Source organism: Python bivittatus, unplaced genomic scaffold (assembly GCF_059951505.1).
Source record: "Python bivittatus isolate LINGU-HERP-01145 unplaced genomic scaffold, Pbiv_v1 ctg000350_np1212, whole genome shotgun sequence".
Taxonomy (NCBI): Eukaryota; Metazoa; Chordata; class Lepidosauria; order Squamata; family Pythonidae; genus Python; species Python bivittatus.
In genome coordinates this window covers 20,165,611-20,189,030 of record NW_028277074.1, presented here as the reverse complement: position 1 = coordinate 20,189,030, position 23,420 = coordinate 20,165,611, and the positions used below count along the sequence as shown (strand labels likewise).

The 23,420-nt window shown below is 34.2% G+C and overlaps 1 protein-coding gene across 1 annotated transcript in view; it reads left to right on the top strand.

Moving 5' to 3' along the window:
* Positions 1-23,420, top strand: part of HLCS (holocarboxylase synthetase) — an 88,868-nt gene that overhangs the window by 4,579 nt on the left and 60,869 nt on the right. Inside the window, exons 3-7 of the mRNA XM_007423330.3 lie at positions 813-965; positions 1,477-1,639; positions 2,868-3,829; positions 5,301-5,480; positions 16,964-17,235. Of these exons, the coding sequence (XP_007423392.1) occupies positions 813-965; positions 1,477-1,639; positions 2,868-3,829; positions 5,301-5,480; positions 16,964-17,235 (1,730 nt within the window). The remainder of the gene's footprint in view (positions 1-812; positions 966-1,476; positions 1,640-2,867; positions 3,830-5,300; positions 5,481-16,963; positions 17,236-23,420) is intronic.

The following is a 23,420-nucleotide window of genomic DNA, read 5'->3' as shown; positions in this document are numbered from 1 at the left end:
CTTCCAAATTATGCTCCTTCACATCTTTCATTTCTGCTTTAAGATCTCTTTCGAATAATGCATTTGTGTGAGTGGATATTGTTACTATCATTGTAGCTGCAAGCTTTTCCGTTTCTTCAAAAATCTTTTGAAATGTCTTGAGTGTGATACACTTACAGTGTCATTTCTGTAAGTTTCACTGCTGTTCATCAAGTGCAAAAGTAAAAGACAGGCTTTTCTCTTTCTCTTTTATTTTTTTTTTCCTGCCTGGAGTCTTTGTCTCCCTCTAGTGTTTCATATTTCTATGATCACATGTTCTGTCTCAAATTTCCTTTATTTCCTTGTTTTGAGAAGTCAACCGGTCATCTCTTCCCTAAAAGACTTAACAATTTATGTTCCCATGAAGGTACTTCGTGTATTTTATTTTTTTAATTATTTTAAAAAGTAGCAAAATCTTAATATTTCAAATTTGTCTATTAATATTAATAGGCAGTACTATTAATATTAAACTATTTCTCACTTATTTGGTAATGGCAAAGCTGGAGACTTCTATTTGGTATATTTAAATACTGACCATTCAGAATGGATGTGGCTCTAATATTTTTTCTGTGTCTGTGTCTTTATTCTTGATTAAAATTAGAATTAAAATAGACTTATCTTTCTTAAGGTCAGCATTTAAATTGCTATAAAAGATGTCTTCATGAATAGATACATCAAGAGTTGGACAGATTCCAGAGTTCAAAAAGTATATATGGCGCTTGTTGCATTTTTCTAAAATTATATAGCTGATTTAAGCTAACATTTTTTGCAAGATCTTTTTTTTTTCTTTTCAGTCCCTTGATGATTTAAACAAATGGACATTACTTATTGTATCACCTTTTAGTTATTTGGAACAAGTATTTGAAGCTGAACATATTACATTTGTAACTGAAGGTATTTTCATTCAAGCAAGTAGTTCACAAGCTGTAACTTGCTCAGCAAAAAAGGTGAGTTTTCTTTAAGATATTTTTGCTAATAAGTCTTTAAAGTAATTTGAAGTACTGATTTTTGTTTTTAAAAGCCAATTCTTAATGGGGAAGATAATGTGTCCAAATTATAGCTATTTCCCAGTTCTTGCTCCACGGAAATATCTAGGAACCCTCATAAGAGCTTGATAATGTTTTTTTACATAGCTCTTAGGTAAATTGAGTTGAGCTTCCATAGGAACTGTATAGGTCTGTTAACTCCTGATCCTGTATTTCTTTCTTTCTTCTCTATTTTCTCATTTATCATGATCAATATTAATTGGAATTTATTATTCTTCCCATTAGTTTTCCATTAACTATGAGTATAACTTGGAAGATGGCTTGGTAGATGCATTTAATCTCTTTTAACTGAATTTAGAAATTACAACTGTACACTGTTAATAGTAGGAATGTCAGTTTAATTTTGCAGTGCCTTTCAGTATTCTAACTGTATACCCATCAATGTGAAAATATACTGTATATCTTTCTTCAGATTGTGAAGTGTTCAGATTTTTGTTCTCCTTTGGCCTTTAAAACTGGGAAGCCCTACATATTATTTGCTGAAGCCAGCATAGATAATTTTAGTAGCCTTGGGATAGCATTCTTGGAAGACAGACTCCAAATGGATAATGGGATGGTACCTCAAAAAATTGTCTGTAAGTATCACCCATTTTGGTTTTACCCAACCAAAGTATTTGTTTTAATGGAAACTATTCTCAAATTCAGAGCTTCAGCATTCTGTGCAAATTCATCCTGCTTTGATGCTTGTCAATTAGAAGTCCACTGGATGGTTTCTTTCCTCAGTTTTTTCTCTTTCCCCCCCTCTCCCCCAGCAAATTTGGAATAGGCATGGAAAGAAGGAGAAAAAGGCCATTTGTGTAACACTGAATTATAAATCATTATGACTAATATTTATCGCATGTATGTGGTTATGCATTTAAGGCCCAGCCTTGACCATTACTGCTCAGGAGTATATGATATCAGCTTCAGTGGAACTTCCCTATAACTAATACATTATTCTCACCTTGAATCCTGGGAAAAGTACCACTGAAATAACAGGGATTAACTTTTCACTGAATTCTAAGTTTAGAATTTGAATTTTTTTTAGAAGCAGATATAGCCAATCACTTTCCCTCAGCCAACCTATCTCATAGGATTGTTGTGGAAAAAAATTGGAGGAGGAGGTACTAAATACATCTTGAGCTCCCAGAGGAAAGACAAGATATAAAGCAGTCAGTTAAACATTATTATGGGATAGAAAGCAGTATATAACTCCAGTCTATATGTCTAGCCATCAGTAGCATAATTTCATGAAACATTTTATCTGTGCCTAGAGATTAGTCAAATTTACCAGGAACAGAAAATTCTATAGAACGCCAGACATTCCTTTTCTCTTAGGACCATGCTAAACATCCTTATGAATCATCTTGTTCTGGGAGCAGTTCAGTTCAAATCTTCCAAACCAGGAGGTATAGATATTGATTCTATTCTATAGATAGAAACATGGCATTCTGAATGGAACAGTCCTCTTTTGGGACCAGACTACTCCTAGTCTACCTTGAACCACTTCCAGTTAAGAGGATTTTTTTCTAGGAACACTGACCCTGAACAATATGATTCAGAGTTTCAGTATGTCCCATTCATAAATTGATGAATATAGTACATCCTTATCTTTGCATAATTCATTATTCAAGGGAGAGGAAGGTTAACTAAATTACATACTTGCAGAAATGTAACATTATGTTGCATTACAAACATGCTGGAAGTAAAATGCACTCAAGTCTGCACAATGTGTTTTAGGATTGGGTTATCAGTTTAAGTTTATATTAAAGGCAGAATTATTTAGCACTGCTATTTTTATGTATTTTGTTTAACATGTATTAGCTGTGGACCTGAAGAAATCAGCCCTGGAAGAATTAAAATTGGCTCCAAGTACCAAAGAGGAGGAGAAAGCTGGTCAGATACAGACTGGTGAACTGTCACAAGACTCACTTTTTGAAAATACTGATAAATCTCAGGTGGAAGCTGCTGATTGTGCAGGAAGTGGTGATCAAGAAATGCACCAAGAGAAATGCAGAATGCAGAAAATAAATGAACATCATGAAGAACTTGAGCAATTATCTGAAAAGGAAGGAGATACTTCAGAACATCATCACTTACATCTTTCCAGCTGCCATGAATGCTTGGAACTGGAGAACAGTACAATTGAGTCAGTTAAATTTGCCTCTGCGGAAAATATCCCAGATCTTCCTGATGATTATAGTGGCAGTGTAGAAGAAGTTAGTGGTGATTGTATAACAGGAAATATGCAAAGAGTAAACTTGACTGGGAAGCCTCCTAATATTTTAATTTATCTTGGTTCTGATTCTAAAAAAGTTAAATTTGAAGAAATAAAATCAGTCATAATGGATTGTGTTGATATTAATGCTTACACCATCTACCAGTTGTTAGAGAAACAAGTTCTGACTGTTCCTTGGGTTGACAATGCAATGCTTCTGATTATTGCTGTATCAGAACCCATTTCAGAAGCTGTGTCCAAACAGTTTCTAGCTTTTATGTCAAAAGGTGGGAAGATTTTGGGACTTTCTACCTCTTTCACATTTGGTGGTGTACAAATAAAGAGCAAGAATGAAATAATGGACACAATACAAACCTTAGTATTTTCAAAAGATAAGAACAATGAAATTAAATTAAATGTTCTAGCTAGTGGAAAATGTTTTGAGGTGGACGTTTCAGAAGAGCTCAACCCTGTGAAGCCACTTGGTTATTTTGACAATCCAGATAAAGATACGATGGTTGTTCATCTATCATATGGAAATAATGGAGGAGAAGCAATTCTGTCTCAGGTACATTATAAACAGGTTCTATTTTGTTTGATATTTTTCAAATATTTTCTTAAATAGTGCTATTTTCAGAACAGTGGTAAATGATAGACAAATCAATTTTTATGAAAGATGCACAACTTTGGGTAGCAGCCTATGCAAGCCTATTTGTTAAATATAGTAGAAAACTGGTGAGTGACAGTTTGGATTCAAAGTACCTTTTGTATAAACAGAAAGCACTTCAACTATTTCAGAAGAAATTAGGAATATGTCATTGGTCCCATCCTGTCTGGCTTTGGGTCTTTGTACACCTTGCATGTTGTTATTCTGAAGGATCCCTTAAACTCATGGTGGCAGTTGGGAGTTGAAATGGATTTTAACGAGAAAGGAGAGGTCGAAAAGCCTTACTGTATATATAGTTCTTGGGAATTTTTAAGTAATGTTAAGGTAAGTGGGAGTCTGCTGTACTGCATGATTGCCATTTATTCTTCTTTTGTAGTAGGAATTTATGCTGAAGTTTCTTTCAGCTGATAAAAAGACAATGGTATTTCAATACCATAATTAAGGTTAAGTGAACTTTATATACAGGTGGCCTTCACTATCCCCAGTCTCATGTGACATGATTGATAAAGACCAGACCTCAGTTTACACTAAAAGGTTTTCATGTATCTGCAGTCTGAGCCTTGTTTTTTGTTACTTTACCAATGCACGAATGGTAGATAGACTTTTGTGCTTTTGTAACCTACTTTGTTTAAGGTCATCTGGGAGGACAAAGAGGAGCAAATGCAAATGACTACTCTGGGAGGAAGAGGATGCCATAGGCTCTGGAACCTAATCCCACAATTCTTATAGACTCAAGTTCTCATTATTTGCAATTTTGTTCTTCCTTGTTTTATATTGAAACAGAACCCCATGAATAATTAGGACCACCTGTAATGTTTTAAATGAATTCTAGTCAATTTGAGAAAACAGTGTTAATAATTTTAACAGAAAACTGACAGTGATAGTATTCCTTCTCTTACGATTACTGTTGTTGCCTTCTGTATTTCCGCAATATTTAGATACAATTTTATTAATAATTAATGTTTGATTAATAGTTTTATTTAGTTACTGCATATACTCATGGATGCACCCACAAAATTGGGTTAGGTTTATCCACAAGTATATATGTTAATACTTTTTTAAAGTACCTGTATATCCTGTATATATTCGCGTATAAGTCCATCCATGGATAAGTTTATCCTCAGATTTTTAACCAAAATACCATGAAAAATAAGAGTCAGCTTATCTGTGGGTGGTGCATTTTTCACCAGTATACAGTAAATTTAATATTTGATTATTTAATAACTCAAGTGACACAATAAATTAATCAAAACAAGAAAAATGTATGATTATGTTACACAGTTGTTTGACCCTATAGATGACTATTGATCCTTGTTCTAAAAGGGTGTTTTCAATCAATATTAAGGATAATTTTTCTGCCTTGTCTTTATAGGCACATTTGGAAGTGAATGTCAAAAGTTTATGTCGATCTAAGGATGATTTCAATATGCTCAAAATAAGCAATGCTAGAAGATATGATGTACTTGTTGAAATCCTGAAGCTACTGGGGTTGAGCTGTGAATTAAGTACTATTCCTTCATTAACTCCTATTTATCTGCTGTCATCTGATAAGGTAGGTCGGGGTTTAAATGAATAAGAACATAAGCAGTGCCCTGCTGGATGTGTCTAGAGGTTTTTTTCATAGTGGCCAACCCAATTGCACAAGGAAGCCCACTAGTCTCTCAGCAGATAGCCTTCAGAGGCAGTCATCAAGGCTAATAGCCACTGATCCCCATCACTTCCGTGAATTGGTCCAACCCTTTTTGGAAGCCAGCCAAGCTGGTAGCCAGCTCTACATCTTGTGAAAGCAAATTCCAAAGTTTAACTATTTTTTTATTTATATTTATTTATATTTCAAATTGGTCACTGCCTATCTAACTGTGGGGTGACTCTGGATGGTTTACAGTAAAAATAGAATAAATATTGATTAAAATAGATAAATATTAATTAAAATATGTTAAAAACACACTTCCTTTGTAATATTTCCAAGACGCAGATGTTAATTAGGTGTTAATAAACTCAGGGTGCATCGTCAAGGTGCCATCCATCCCCAGGATCGATTGTATCTTTCCTCGCCCCAGGCAAGTTGGCAGAGCCAAGTCTTCAATTCCCTCTGAAAAATTGGGAAGGAAGGGGTCCGCCTCATCTCTGCAGAGAGAATATTCCATAGGGCGGGGGCAACGGCAGAGAAGGCTCTCCTCCTAGAGCCTGCCAGTCGACATTCTCTCACTGACGGGATCCACAACATGCCTTCTCTACCAGACCGAGTGGGATGGGTCAATGTAATGGGGGTGAGATGGACCCTCAAGTAACCTGGACCCATGCCATGTAGGGCTTTAAAGATGATAGCCAACACCTTGAATTGGACCCGGAAACAAACTGGAACCGAATGGAGCAAAGTTGTTACATGTGCCCTGTATCTGAGGGGCCTCCAATCCACAGCCACTCTGTCTTACCAGGGTTCAGCTGATTATGTCAATTATGTGTTGGGGGGAAAAAGCCCTTTTGTCTTTCCTGATTCTTCCAGTATTCAATTTCATTGGGTGACCTCTGGTTCTAGTATTTTGGAAAGGGGAAAATAGCTTCTTCTTGTCCACTTTATCCACACCATGCATAATTTTGTACACCTCAATCATGTCCCCTCTCATTTGCCTCCTTTCTAGACTAAAAAGCCCCAAATGTCACAACCTTTCCTCATAGGGAAGCTGTTCCATCCCGTAATCATCTTAGTTGCTGTCCTCTGAACTTTCTCTAGCTCCACTATATTGTTTTGCAGTGCAACAATCGGGACTGCATGCAATATTCCAGATGCAGTTGCATCATTGATTTATGTAAAGGCATTATGATATTGGCACTTCTACTTTCAGTACCATTTCTCATTATCCCTAACATGCTGTTGGCTTTTTGTTTTTACATGAATGCGCACTGTATCAACACTTTCACTGAACTGTTTATCATTATTCCAAAATTGCTTTCTTCATCAGTCACTGCTAGCTCTGATACCATTAGTTTCTATGAGTAGTTAGGATTTTTGGCACCAATCTCTCCCACTTTACATTTGCTCACATTGAATGACATCTGCCATTTTGATGCCCACTCCCCTAATGTGCAAAGATCCTTTGGAGCTCTTCTCAATCCCTTGTTCTTACCACTGAGAGCCTGACGCTGCTGCTTGGAGCTGCTCAAAGCAGAGAACCAGAAAGTGCTAAAAAGGGAAGCTTGGGTGGAAACTGGTCATAAAAATGAGAGGTGAAGAGTAGTTAAGTGTGAGATTTTTAAAGAAGATTTATCTATGTAGGCTGGTGTGGGTCTTCTGGGCTGTGTGGCCATGTTCTGGAAGTTTTGTTTCCTAACATTTTGCCAGCATCTGTGACCGGCATCTTCAGAGTGCAGGAGCACAGACAGGAGCATTTCTCTCTGTGCCCAGAACTGCTCCTGTCTGTGCTCCTGCCCTCTGAAGATGCCCGTCACAGATGCTGGCGAAACGTTAGGAAACAAAACTTCCAGAACACGGCCACAGAGCCCGGAAAACCCACACCAGCCTTCGTATGCCGGCCGTGAAAGCCTTCAACAACACATTTATCTATGTGTTTGGTAAGGTTTCTGAGTAATTTTCTGACTTGAGCTAGCTACTGGGCCTCCTGTTCCCTAGTAGCCAGGGTGTGGAGTCAGCTCCTGAGAGGGAGGAGGGGCTAAAATGTAAACTTAAAACAGGGGCCCATGTGCCTAATGGCACACAGTCTAAAAGAAAAAAATAAAAATAGAATTGATCTCTAAAATATATTTAAACAATCAGGCTAAACATGGATTAAATTTAAATAGCTTTTATGCTTCTCCTGGTAAACCTAGCTCTCAATTCCATATAACAAAATGAACAAAAAGTTAGTTTTATCCACAGCCATTTTGCTTCTTTTGGCAAACAATCATTCCTTGCAGCAAACCTATCCACCACTTATACTATCCACTACTTTTCTATCAGCATCTAAATGTCTTAAAATTTCTCCATCTATTTTCCTATCTTTTGTAAACTTAATAACTAATAAAATTGTACTTGAAAGAACTATCTTGTAGAACTTTTACAAGCCATTGTTTGTTTTAATAAACAGAAATTAATTTTAAAAAATTGTGATTATTATGAGAGGTTTAAGAACTAAGAAATTTTGTTGTGACAATTTTTCATGAACTAGATAATTAAACTGACTTTATTTCAGCTGAAATGAATTGCACTCTGTAAAAACCTATGCCGTAATTTGAAAAACAGAATGTTACTTGATTCTTTGTGCAAGAAACTAATATGACTGTACCTTTTTTAAAAATATTTTATTAGACTTACATTTTTTGTTTAAGGTAACATTAGAAATTTATAAAATATATGACTGGAGTTTTAGCATTTCATACGCATACAAAAATTCTGATTTTCAGAGTTATTTCATTTGTTGAAAAAAATTACCACAAGATGGCACTTCTAAACTGCCTTAGAGTGCAATTCTATGTTGTATATGAGTGTTTAAAATGAATAATCTCTCCAGTTGGGTGTTAGTTTTAATATTAATGATTATTTTAAAAAAAGAATATTTAATCAGGCATTGCATTTATAGGTTTGAAAGTCTGAAGTAGCTCAAGAATTTTAGAAGATGTTTTAAATCAAATGATACTGCACACCATGCTACATGGTTTTAGGGATTTCCATGCTAAACAAAAAGGTTGTATAGTTGAATGGCTGAGTCTGCAGGAAACTGAAGTTCTAATCCTCCATTCTGAAAATAACACCCTAGTCCTATCTTCTGCTTTAGAGTGGTGGTTTGTAGTTTCTGCTGCTGTCACCTGTCTTCTGGAAGCACCTCACCTAGTGCCCTTCGGCAACCCTAGCATGTGAGAGAGATAGGGGTTTCATTTCCTTTGCTGCCCATTTGTGATTAAAAGGTAAACATGCAAAATGAAATAATGTTAATAGCAATAAGCACCTTGCCATGTAACAGAAGCATGTTAATACATGATTCAACCCTTGTTCTTCTCATGGCCAATATCACCAGAGATGAACAAAATCAAACTTTTTTTAAAAAGAACAAAATATAAACTTTAAATATTAGAATACAAATCATAAATGTTGGTAAAGAAATTATAGAGCTTTTCAAATCAGTGATACAGCTGTCCATTTAAAAGGAAAATTCCAAATGAAAATAAAAGGCTACATTCTCTGTTTTAAGAACCATAATTTTCATATTAATTCAAAGACATACTAGTTGTTCAAATTGTTTTAGGGAAGTGTGCTTAATTTGGCTACTTTTAATTTTGGGAAAAAAATCAGCTGATAGGTCTCCGTTTTCTGCTGAATTTTTTAAAATTCTTTTTTCTCTGAAGTTCCTGTTTGCAATAATCAGCATTTTATTTTTTATATATGTATGTATGTGTGTGTGTGTGTGTGTGTGTGTGTGTGTGTATATATATATATATATATTATAATTTATTTATTTTTTTTTTTATTTTTTTAACTTGCATTGGGGTGGAGACACTGTGTGCTATAGCTGGCTCATACTGGCTTTCAAGAGCCAATTGTTAATTTTTTTGGAATTTTGTGAGCCAGTTGAGAGCAGAGCTGAGCTCAGAGTCACCTTCGGTGAGGAATGGCTAACTGACATTCCACAGATCGCAGGAGACATTACAGCCAAAAAGGCAGGTAGATGCTGGATCCAGACTCCTGAAAATTCTCTCCAGATCAAGGAGAGAACTTGAGATTATCCATATGTACTTAGGACAGCTGTTTTTTGGTGTGTGTGAGAAGACAGCAGAAACTGATGCTTTTGTAATCTCTTGTGATCAGCTGGGAGTTGTGGGATTCCATCATGCTCAGAGCCATTAATGTAGCCTTTTATGGACTCAAAGTTTGACGAAAGTTCATCTTTTTAATCACTTTGGAGTATATATATATTTTCTTATAGTTTGTTAAAGATTGAAAAACCTTCAGAACTGCAAGTCTGGTATTTGCTGGGTGAGTCTCTTCAATCCATTTAGAAAGAAAGTTACATGTTTAAAGTTTTGTAAGAATTTTCTTTTTTGGAATATATAGCGAAAGGGTATTTTATAGTGTTGATTTTGGAAAGTTTTTAAATGGATTAAGGGTTAAGATGAATTTGAATTAAAGAAAGACTTTGAAGTTAATTAAAAGATCCACTCCTGTGTGGAAAGTTCTTTTGTTTATATTTTGAGCTGATAAGATGATTTTGAAGGTTGGACACTAGAGGACACCAGATGTCTATCTTAAAGGAACTGTTTGATATTTGTGTCCAATAAGTTTTCAAGCTATTTAATCTATAATGGAACCAGAAGGTATTACTGAAGAGGAATAAGCCCCATTGAATAAAACTGAAATGAACTTTAAGGTGGATTTAAAAAATACAACTTACAAGAAAGAGATGGAAATATTGGATTTACTAATGGAATTGGATGATGACTTAAAAATTTAAAAAGATATACAAATAATAAATCAAAAGAATAATGTGGACTATTTTCTTATACTGGAATATATAAAGGATCTATTGGACTTGTTATACTGCAATTACAAAAGGACTTTGGTAAAGATGACAAGAATTTTGAGAGAAGAGACAAAAGAGAGTATGAGAAAGCAGATGTTAGAACTTTATTCGTGAGAAAAAGAAGAAAAAATAAATTGGTTTATTTGATCATGATTAAAATAATGGGTCGCTATTTCTGGTGATTTCTAATGGTTTCTTTGACTGGGATTGGATGATGATAGTTGTTTTTGGTAATGTTTTATTGGATGTAATGGATTAATTTGTAATACTTATGTTGTTATTTTTGATATATAAATGGGTTACTATTTCTGATAATGTTTAATGGCTTTTTGATTGGGACTGGATGATGATGGTTGTTTTTGTTTTTTGTTTTGTAATGGGATTGGACTTTGATTATTTGAAGAGAGGGATTAGGGGAAATTTGTTTAAATGGAAATGGAGGTATAAATATTTAAGTTGTTATTTCTGATAACCCGTACTGCACTTTGCTGATTAATAAGGAGAGATGAAGATTTAGAGATAGGCTTATAGAAAATGGGGTGAGGTATGGAATGAAGAAGTACTTGGTTGTATTTTAAGAGACAGTGATAAGTTGTTAATGTGGACTGTACTTGCTGGGGATGAAGACTTTTCTTTTTCTCTTTTTCTTCCTTTTTTTTCTTTTTTTTCCCCTCTCTTGATTTGTTTTGGTTTTTCTCTACACTTTAAAAAATTGTATAATGTATTTTTGTATTAGGTTGTTGAATTAGTTATATTTAATATAATCCTCAATAAAATTATTGAAAAAAAAAGAGCACAGCTGAGCTGTGACACCTACTGTACCAATCAGCTGTTTGGCAGCTAGAGGTATAGCACATTGGCAGCAGTGAATCCAACAGAGCCAATTGTTATACATTTGTCAGCGTACCACTGAGTAGAGAGCTCCATTTGTACAAGATTGTTCTGCCTGATTTGGTGCAATTCATTCTTTCAGTGCAACTCTTTTTAACACAAGACATGTTACTTAGGAGAAGCCCAGATCTCTGGAGGAAGTTTTCAGTGAATATCATGTCTCCTGAGACTGGAGGTGAGCAATGCTCTGAAGGAAACTTAAAGTTTGGTGAATTCTATTTCAGTGGGAGCCTTAAGCACTCCCTGTTTACATATTCTTGACCTGAAGACTCAGTACAGGACTATTTGATAATTGAATATGAAACCTGCAACTATATCACCATTTGCTGGCCATTTAAATGGCAACTAGGAGGCCCATATATGCACCATCTTAATAAGTTCTTTAGTTGGCTTCCTAAAAAATTTGATGTTAGCTTGCAGCATTTCCCAACCTCTTGATTCAGGCATGTATGGGCATACAACTGGAAAGCTTTACAGCAGATTAGATCTATGTAAGTTTTCTAAATAATTATGTAAAGATGCAGCTGCTAAGGGTGATACCTTACCTTCAAAATCATAATTTGCTCCTGATTCTTTCTTAGATAAGATCAGAATGACTTTTCTTGATCTCCAGAAAAAGTAGCCAATTGACTTCAAGGAACAAGTATGATCCTGAGCTACTCTAGTGGTTATAGAGTATATTGGACTGAAGCCACTGACTGCTTTCACTTGCTAGAAGTGATCTCTAGAGTTGCGTAAGCCTAATCTGTTCAGTGAAAAAAGAAAAATGACAGGAACTTTTTTATTTTATTATTTTATTTCTTTTCACCAAATTTGCAGGCGTTGTACTTGTAAGAAGTTTCATCATGAAAGAAGGTAAAAACAAATGAAAAGAAAGTTGATTAATGTTTAAACCAGATCTGCATGGAACAGTCTATAAACATTTAATTTCCCACCTTAGGCATGAAAGCCAGCTAGGTGACTTTGGACCAGTCACTCTCTCTCAGCCCAACTCACCTCACAAGGATTGTTGTGGGGAAAATAGGAGGAGGAAGGAATATTAGGCATGTTTGCCACCTTGACTTATTTATTAAAAAAAATAAAGGCAGGATAAAAAAAATCTAAAAAAAAATTGGGTGCAGATATCATCAACTGCAGAGATGATGATAGGTTGCACCAAAGACTTTCCCAAGCTGTGATAGAAAGTTACTTTTTTGCCACATTTTTAAAAACATAACATCCAGTCAAACCTGCCAACAAGAAAAAAAAAACAAGATGTCTGAGCAGATCAAGTATTTATGACTGTAATACAGATTGCCAAGGAAAGAATCTAGAAGTGGAACACAAAATAGAAATAATAGATTAAAGAATGTTGTATACAAGTTTTGGGATTTGGAGTTATTTTGGTACACAGTTAATTTAATGGACCATGGAGAAGAGGGGCTGTTATTCTTGAATGTCTAATAAACATAAAAATACATCATTTATACTGATTTATACCATTTCTGCATTGAGCTGTTACACAAATGATATATAGGTAGTCGTCATTTAACAACCCTAATTGGGACTGGCAACTCCATTGTTAGGCGATGTGATTGTTGAGCTAAACGTCATGTGACCGCTCTGCTTAGTGACAGCAGTTCCGGCAATCCCAGTTGCTGTTGTTGAGTAAATCCTAAGCGGTCATTAGGGGAGGACCCACGTGAATCCAAGCATTCTTGGAAGAAGGTAAGGGACTGCCTCCATTTCAACTCCCCCATCCACCTGTCTTCCCCCATCTTTGCCCTTTTGGCTGCCTGCCTACCCACTGCTGCCAGTTGCCCCACCTCCTGGCCCTGCATGCTGCCACCTTGCGAAAGAAGGCCCTGGCTGGCGCATGAATGAAGGTCCTGACAGTTACATGAGAGACAGTCCCAGCTGCACTGGCACAAAAGAAGGCAGTACAAAAGAAGGCTCCAGCTAGTACAGTAGTGGTGCACAATGTGACCAGTGCAGCGGTGGGCAGGGCCAGGTGGTGGGGCAGCTGGCAGCAACAGGTAGGCAGATAGCCAAAAGGTGGTTTTAAATGCAGGTAGGCCCAAATTTTGTTCATGTAACCACGGGGGCACTGTAATGGCTGGAACTTTGAGGACCTTTGTTCACTGCTGTCGTAACTTTGAACAGTTGCTGAACGAATGGACGTTAAACAAGGACTACCTGTAAACTGATGCAAATAATTTGAAGTGAACATAAATTTACGTGCCTTGCCCAGAATACTTTGAAATCAACTAAGTTATCTGTTGCTTTGCTGAGGAGGTCTGTTACATCAAAGTTTTACTGTACTGTGAAATGATATTTTGTTTGGCTGAAATGGTTGTGGCAATCTTGATCTTGTAGGGTGGTAAGTCAGCAATCTTTGTAACTGAAAGTCAGCTGAAACTGTTAACTGCTAAAATCCAAAATCATAGTTTCTTTTCAAACATAAGACATCCATGCTGTGCTATTGTGATTACCTGTTGACAATTATTTGTAAAATGTTGAAAAGAAATTGATAGTAGTTACAGTTTGTTCCAGTAAATACAAGAAAACATATTTCAGTAGGTTTTAAGCATTTCTTCTATGAATATAGTCCAGTTTTGGGACTATATCATCTTTGGTTCTGGATGGGGTGGCACTGCCCCAGATAGACCCAGTGCACAATCTGGGAGTCCTCCTAGATTTGTGACTTCTGCTCAAAGAGCAGATGGCAGACATGACTAGAAGGGTCTTTGCGCAGCTTGTGTTGTGCACCAATTGCGCCCCTTTCTGGATCAGGAGGCTCTGCTCATAGTCACTCATGCCCTAGTCACCTCCAGATTGGATTACTGTAATGTGCTCTACATGCGGCTGTCCTTGAAGGCTATCTGGAAGCTTCAATTGGTGCAGAATGTGGTGGCATGGGCAGTTACGAAGAGCACGTATTAACGCCTGTGCTTCGTGAGCTGCATTGGCTGCCAGTTTGCTTCCGGGTCCAATTCAAGGTGCTGGTTATGACCTTTAGCCTTTCGTGATATGGGGCTGGGTTATCTATATATCTATATATACTTTGAACCTTAGAACTGATCAAGATTAGTGTTTGTCTTTTTTGCCTCAACTTGAATATACCTATTAATGATATTTTCAGCTACTGTGCCACAATATAATCTCAAACGATGGTCAAGACATCCATCCCATCCCTAGAAAAAAATTTGCAATACAAAATCTCATGACCTTTTAGCAACGTGATCTTGAGATATAGATAACCCAGCCCCATACCACGAAAGGCTTTAAAGGTCATAACCAGCACCTTGAATTGGACCCGGAAGCAAACTGGCAGCCAATGCAGCTCACGAAGCACAGGCATTAATATGTGCTCTTCATAACTGCCCATGCCACCGCATTGTGCACCAGTTGAAGCTTATTTTTTTTAAGTTTAACTTGGGGCACTGTGGGCATAAATTTAAGATGCAACAGATGCCCTGGAATCCAGAGGTGCCATATTGCCAAATGCATATTTAAAATTTGATTTTATGAAATGTTATCCAAGTCTCCAAATTTCTATAGCTGGCTAAAATTGTAAATGCTATTTAATTTGTATTTGTACAAATCTAGAAATCAGCAGAAATTTTACCAATAATGGCTTTGATTTTAAAAAGTACCCACCAGACTTATGTTATACCATTTTAAAATGCTTAAAATATTTATTTTTGAATGGAAGCAAAGTCTCCAGAGGACATTTGACAGTTTCACTTTTTATATCTCTTGCACTTTACTTTATAGCAAGTAAAGTATGTGTAACTTAAGTGTCACAGTGTTGCATTAACCTAGAAAAAGGTTTTGCTTATTATTGAGACCAAACTGACATGACTGAAAGATAAACTACTCATATTCAGAGTTTCACTTTTAAGTGTCAGGTGCCAACTGAGTGAATCTTTTCAGGAAGCTAAACTATCCTATAAAATGTAAATTGTCCTATAAAATGTAATTCTTATCTAATAGCTGGCAGTACCTAGATGCCACTCCTTTTTATCAGACAACTTTTTCATCACTGTTAATTTTATGTATTACTTGTGTGAAGAACAGGTATTACTACCATTCTTCCATCTCTACTTCTGGCCCACACCAGACTTATGTTATACCATTTTAAAATGCTTAAAATATTTATTTTTGAATGGAAGCAAAGTCTCCAGAGGATATTTGACAGTTTTACTTTTTATATCTCTTGCACTTTACTTTATAGCAAGTAAAGTATGTGTAACTTAAGTGTCACGGTGTTACATTAACCTAGAAAGTACTTTTTAAAATCAAAGCCATTATTGGTAAACTTTCTGCTGATTTCTAGATTTGAAAAAGGGTTTGAATCAAGTTTTTAATATGTGAAAATAAGCTAAAGAAATACCAGTTTAGCTTCATGAAGGTGTTAGAAATGGATTATTCAATATCTTAACCACATTTCTGCTACCCTGTTCTGTATATAATCTTCAGATCAATTGATGGTAATATATTTTAATAAATATGATATTCTATTACATGTACTTTAAGTACAAGTAATGTATCTACTAAATGTTATAGATTCTTGTCAACATTCTTGTAAACCTAAAGATATTAAGTTACTTTGGGGATATGATCTGCACTGGAAGTCAGTAATACCATTTTGTGTTTGGATTATTATTTTTCTGAAGGTACATGTTTTCCAAGGGTTATATTTAAATTCATTTTATAACAAGATTAAAAGATAAAACAAAACTACAAAGATAAACAATGAAATATACAATACAAATCATAAAAAATAGAACAAAAGAGAAAAAACAAAAAATTAATAAGCACCTAAATATGTCACTTAACTGGCTTTCAAAAATACCTTGTAATACTCTGTTGTTATTATTAACTAATCTGTTGTAAAATATCATGAAAGAGAAACATACTGCTTTCTCAAAAACAAATAAATTACACATTTCCTGAATCTAATCCTTAATATCTAGAATGATACCTCTTTTTCAATTTCTCAAAATAATTGTTTTTGCAACCACCCAGGCCCAATAAAACCATAATTCCTGAAAGATAGTCAGATTGCAGACTTTTGGAATATAATTCAACATAACATTAAGATTTTTAACAATGAGGGATTTTTTCCTAATTTGTCTACTTGAAGAAAATATTTATTTGGAATTAACACTGGAATGCTTTTCAAGACATAAGTTGAATGAAGGACAATATTCATTTTAATAACATTAATTTTGCTCCACAAGCTGAATGGAATGTTAATCTACCTATTAACGTACAAATCAATATTTTCTAAAATATATAACATTATTTCCACAAATTTAAACATATTTTTGAGAATAAAGAGTCCTAAGTATTTAATATATTCAGTGGAAATTATAAAACCCAACTCTTTATATAATTCTGTTTATATATTTACACTCAAAGGAAGTAGGTAGGACTTATCCCAATTAATCATACAGCTCAAATACTTTCCAAAATGCTATATCACCCATATAAATTTAAGTAAAGAAATCAAATACTTATTAGGAAGTTAATGTTAGTTTACCTCCTTTTGGGGAACAGAAATAAAGTCTTACAATTTGATACCTTTTAATTTTGATATGTGTGTGTTATATTGTCATGCAATTTTGTTTTATTTGATATCAAACAGGTTCTCCACAATACTTTTTTGGAGTGGCTCAGAAGAAATATGACTGCGGAAGGATTAATCACATCCAGCAAGGTGTCTCTTAAGTTTGTATCCTCTTGCAGTGAAAATATGGAAATAACACCTTTGCTCATTCCAGTAGTTACTGAGATGGAAGCACTTTCATCTGAAAAATTTAGCTTTGAGAGATATAAGCAAAATCTTGATACTAGGATCCTGGGGAAAACAGTCTTGTTTTCTGAAGTTACATCAACCACAATGAATCTTCTTGATGGGTAAGAGATTGCACTAACATTTATTTCACTGTGAGAGAGAGAGAGAGAGAGAGAGTTGGCAAAAGAAAATAAATTTGTATTTTCATTTGGACTTTCCATTCTCTTAGTTTACTGAAAATAAGTCTGGCAAGGAACTGCAAAAGCTTGCTAGAAGGTTTAAAAAGCTATGAACTGTCACACATCATTACCATTTTTAGCAACAACTACATTGCTATATTATTTTTCTATTTCTGATATTGACATTGGGTTTTAAACTTATTACAATCCATAAAACAATAGCTAGTGGCAATCCCTAAAAAATGCACCTTTTCGTATAACAAAATGGTGGTTGATTTTGTCCAAATGAAATAGGAGTGATCAGGTACGTCATTCAGATAACCTGATTAGAAGATAACCTCTTCCTATTTCACCCAAATTGTTTTTGTTACACTCTTGTAATTTGTAAGAACTTTGTCCCAATTGTGATAATAGTAATTTTGACTGAATGGATCTCCTTACTGTGTATTGCTTTTAGAAGTTGTGGCATGTCAGCCAGGTTTTTCAAATCTTTATTGCTTGTACTAGATTTCCTTGCCTTTTTGTTAGTGTGATTGAATATATTTCTGATTGCTCAAATAAAATTAAAGTGCTGTAATTGTGAATGTGTATCATACAGTTTCCAGGATAAACCTTTGCACAATGTGATTCCATTCCCAATTGAGCTGGTGGGCAGGTGAACATTGTGAACATTTCTGTTTTAATATCAAATTTAAATTTTCTTGTATTTTCCTATGTTCTGTGATTTAATTATATTAAAACATAGATTTAATTATATGGTGTGTTCAAAGCAGTTGTCCTGAAGTGCATAAGGTAATTAGAACCTGTATTTATTTGGTTGCCTTGAAATGAAGGTCAGAGATTTACTATCTGTGCCACCATAGCTTATGGCCTGTTATCATCTTGCATTTTGTGTATGCTATGCATGGATGAGAGTGGAGGGCATTTCCCATAGTTGAATGATCTTAGTTCCCTCTGTGTGTGTAGAAATAATCAATTTACTGTTTCCATTGCCATTTGATATTACAATAAGGATTTTTTCTGCAGATTCTGGAAGTGACCAAGTCAGATGGCAAATATAACATTTGGTTAAATATGAATGCCATTTACTTCAATTATAATGGGGTGGCTGAGGTGTAATGTACAAGCTGAAAAATTTTTCACATCACCCATAATTTCAAATTGAAGGTTAACATCTACAGTTTTTAATCTGTGGGAAGAAGTCCTGGAAAAGAATTAAGGGCATCTGTCTCTTAAGTACCTAAGGACTAGTTTAGATGGCAGCAGCATTCACAGGAGAATCAGAAAGTCAGATGATGGTTGCAGCAGCATGATCAAAGCCCCACCCTTGGTACATGCATATGATATTGGACCCTTAATCCATTTAAAGCTTTCTAAAATTAACAGTCTAATCACCTTTTTGCTGTATATTATGAAAATTGTCCGCATATTAGTGAAAAATTTACAGACACACCCCACATGTGTAATGCGAATATACAGTTCTAAAAAGGTTTAAAATGGTATTTGCCATCATAAAATTGAAAATTAAAATTTAGTGCTTAGCATAAATGTTATATTGCATCTTGTTAGATTAAGTTGGCATGTAACTAATGATACTTTCACACAAGCAAAAATGGATAAAGCAGTGTAAGCAATTTATTTAAGCATAAATCAACTTCTGATTGAGTTATTTGACATTGGGGGGAGATGGGCGTGGATAAGTTTGATAAATAAATGTATAATTGTTTGGTTTCTAGTATCTGGAATTGCCAAACACAGATACAAACATGCACACATACTGAGTTTTACTTTAATGCAATAAAAGGCTTGATTATTTAAATATCTGTGGTGGAAAAGCCAAGATACATCAAACCATGACTGGAAATATTAGGTATTAATAGGTAGGATGAACAAGACTATTTACTTCAACTTTTTTTTGTTCAATGGATTAATCTTATATATTTACACAAAGCCATAATTCTATAAAATATGAGTTTTATGGAATCAGGCAACAGTGTTAATATTGATAAAAAATTATTATAGAAATGTGTGAAATAACTTTAAAGAGGGCATATATGAACTACCTTATTACCTACTTCTAAAAACAGTACTAAATTGTTTTTGTTCAAAATGTACTTGGTCAAAATATTTAAGGATAATAACCTTTATAAACTTTATTGTCATTGCACCTCGTACAATGAAATTAAATGCCATCCCCAGTGCAATTTATATATCTCCATTGGTTTGTTGGTTTCACAGGTTCACTTATTGCTTTATATTTATACCATTTTGTTCCTAAGGAATTAGTTCTCTAAAAAAAGCAACATTTTCTGATTTTTAAAATATTTATTTGCTTCATTATCTTGGGGAACTAGAACTAAAAGAAAAAATGTACTTTTCAATTTGTTTGAACTAGTTTAAATGTCAAAAATATTTCAGTTATACATTTCAGTTATACCCTAGTAAATAATTAATTTATGATCATTAATTAATTTAATATATCCTGATTAACTAGTAGAAACACTATGAGACAGTCTTGAATGGTATGTTTGTTTGAAATATTCATGACTGTGACATGTTCATCTATTTGCACTTTATCTAATTATAGGTTACTAGCTTTATTTTTTGTTGAAGTGGTTTAAATATTGCTATTAAACAGTCTTGCTGCTTTTTGTGCCCTGGAGTTTGACTGTTGGTTTTTGTTTCTTTTCTTTGACCATCAGGACACCTGCAACTTTGAAAATACTATCAACTTTTAAACATAGTTTATTTATTTGGTGGAGAGGATTACATTTTACCTTTTCACTTTTAACCCTAAGCCGTTTACCATTATATCCAAACACCAAAGTATGGTTAATTTTAAGTACTAGAGAGTAAAATAAGTCAGCTTTCAAAACTGTTGTGAAAAGTGGTTTGTTTTCACCTTGCTTAAAATGAAATGTAGTCTGTTCCAGTAAGCTCTAATTAATCTAAAACAGAAAGAAAAGCTTCTGAATTTCTGCTTCTTATAGTCAGTCAAAATTAAGCAAGAGCCAGAGAGTTTATGAACCCAAGACTTGCAGTAGCTCATCCTTATAACAGAACACCACATGTAATGAGGCTTTTGAAAGGCACTAGCATAAACTTACTTTGTTTCAGTGAATTACCAGCTCACATACAATATTGGTTTAGAGTTATATCCTATATAAATTAGTAGATCTAAGTCAGTAACAAACATATATTTAAAAATATTTTTTTTCATTTTTATATCACGATCATATTTTATTTCAATGTGCTTTACAAAATTAAGTATATTGCCTTAAAATATTTAAAATGACTTGTAAACCTTTAAAAAAGACAACGCTTTTAAATATAATTGTCTCCTAATTAAATTGTAAGCATTTAATTATGACATAAACATAATTTTAAAGCCTTCTGTTTTTTAAGTTTGTCATTTAATAACTAATGAACATATGTGAATTAATAAATATAAGATATTTTACTTGAAATTGCAGATAGACATTTAATATTTAAACTGCATATATAATAGCTATACATAATGTGCCTCCAAATCTTTTTACAAGTTGAATATAAGACGTTCCATCTCAGTAATCTAACACTACATATCCTTCAAAATTAAGATTTAGCAAAAGTGGGCTGGAACTAATTTAATGGCTGAGTGATCTCACAGTAGAGAAACAGCCGGAGTGTAACAGGGGTCTTTGTCTACATTTCCACCCTAGCTGGTAACTTGCCAGTCAAAAGTCAGGCAAGAGAAACAGGTGGGAACTATTAGACCTGTCATAAAGTTTGAAAAATTGATTCTGGAGTCTAAATGATTAGATTGAACTTGACAGTGTTGTCCTAAAGATTCTAAGAAAAATTCTATAGTTTAATTTGGAGTCCCTTGATTATTCATTAGTTCTCCAGATGGCCTGTTTTGATGTATCACATATTATTATACAAGCTCTATTATTGTTGGCATATATTTACATGTACAACTAACAAGCAAACTAAGTAACACCTCTATTAGTCCCTTTAAATTAAGGGGTATTAGTCGAATTGTAGAATAAAGATTTATTTAAATATTAAGTAACTTAGATTTATCAGTAATGCTTTATGACTTATTTTGGAATTCTTTAAATTCATTGAGGCTGTCATTATAGAATAGTGCCTTCAAAATTGTCATTGTTGTGGCTGTTGAGGATGTTGAAAGCACAATTTCTATGATTTACAAGGAATAAGATCTGTCAGATTGCTTCCATAACTTCTGTGGCTCTCGTGTCTTTAGGTATATTATTAATATAGTAATATTAGAATATTACAACTTTTTGGAAGTTTAGGAATAATTTAAGGAATATATCAAGTGCTAAGATGGATGGGTTGAAACAAAATCTGTTTAAATCAGTGAAATGAATTGCTATTAAAGTAAAGATGAAAGAAGCTCTACTTCAGGCTACTAAATAAAGAAGCTGTGATTTCATAGTTGTCCATAATAATGAATCCTCTAAAATACATTTGTTTGTATCAAAAACAAGTCATTACACTGACTGGAAGTATTTTTCAAAACATTTAATCATATGACTTTTGCAATATAAATATGAGGATGGTCAAGAGATCTGCCTGTGCAAGGAACCTTATTCCTGATGCTGGATTTTTTTTTTTTTATAAACTGGGAATACTACAGTACATTTCATATAAAAAACTATTTTTAAAGTACTCATGAACAAAATAGTTCTCCATTTATTATTATGGAGCAGGTAGGTGTTTTGAAAAAGGGTTCATTTAAAGTTTCATGGACTATCAATAACTGATTCCTTGATTATTTGTGTCTTGATATATGTCTGCTTGAAGGCAAAAGGGAAATTGTGTTCTTAACCTCCATATAAATAGAAAGGGATGAATCCAAAATTGTGCAATAGGAAACTTGCTTATGCAACAAATATTCTTACCCATCCACACCTTTAGAATGCCCTTCAAAAAGAACTTTTAGTGTGGGCTTTGAAGTGATATGGCAGCAGAGACAACAATATGAACATATGAAGGATAAATAAGAATCAAAACAATCGATTTCTTCTTCTTCCCTGAAAGCTCAGGGGAAAAAAAACATTTTCAGTCTATGCAAGGGCCCTCCCCTTCTACTGCAACCACTTGTGTCTCATTCTTGGTCCAAGGTATTTTTGAAACATCCAGGGGAAGGTGGCACCAGAAAAAATATGTTGTATTAGCAGCCTTCTGCTTAGGCTTAGATACAATCCCAAGGATACTAGAAAAATTATTTTGTTAGTGTAAACCTTTTGGTGAAACTGAATAGTTTTTGATCCTAGTCTTCCCAAACTTTCTAAAAGCTTGGCTTGATAAAACATGGTTTCACAGTTTATAAATATTCAGAATTTGACTCAAAAACCTTGCTATGAGTATACAGTATTATGTTTCAGTAGTGAAACAATTAACATAAGCAAAACCTAGCTTAATGAAATCATAATGTGTTGTGCAACTATTTGCACAACAAAACAAATGAATTTTGACATTTACATGTGGATGAAAATAGTTTCATAATTACAGAATAAGGTATGATCTAAGATATTAGAAAGTCATTGATTCTGTTTTAAGAAATAATTGTAGACTTTATACCAAATGGCTTCTAAAAAGAAAACAGTACAGAAATGTTTAAAAGTAAGAAAAAACTTACTTAAATTAACATTTGTCAGATAATATTAAGCTGAGTAACTTCAGAAATATGAAAATAGGAATGCTGGGTTTGATTTCAGTTTTAAACTTATCTTAGTGATAAGAATGTTGGATATTCTCCACCCTCTGGAACATCATCCCCCCGAGGTGAGATTACCCCCATCTCTGTTAGCTTTCCAGAAGGCCCTTAAAACATGTTTTTTTCACCAGCCTTGGGGATCCCAGGAAGAGCCTCCAAGATGGCTGTATAACATTAAGTGAAGTTTGTTCTACTTTCTTGGGTTTTATCTGTTTATTTTATTTTATTTATTTTACTTATTTTTTTATCATTTTAAGATTGTAGAGTCACGTGTTTGTGAGATGCGTGGCTATAAAAATATGATAAATAAATATTAAATATGAGGACTTACCAGTGGACACAGAGAGGCTCACATTACATTGGCTTTCCTGATAGAAGATTAAAATTGTGTTCTCCTATG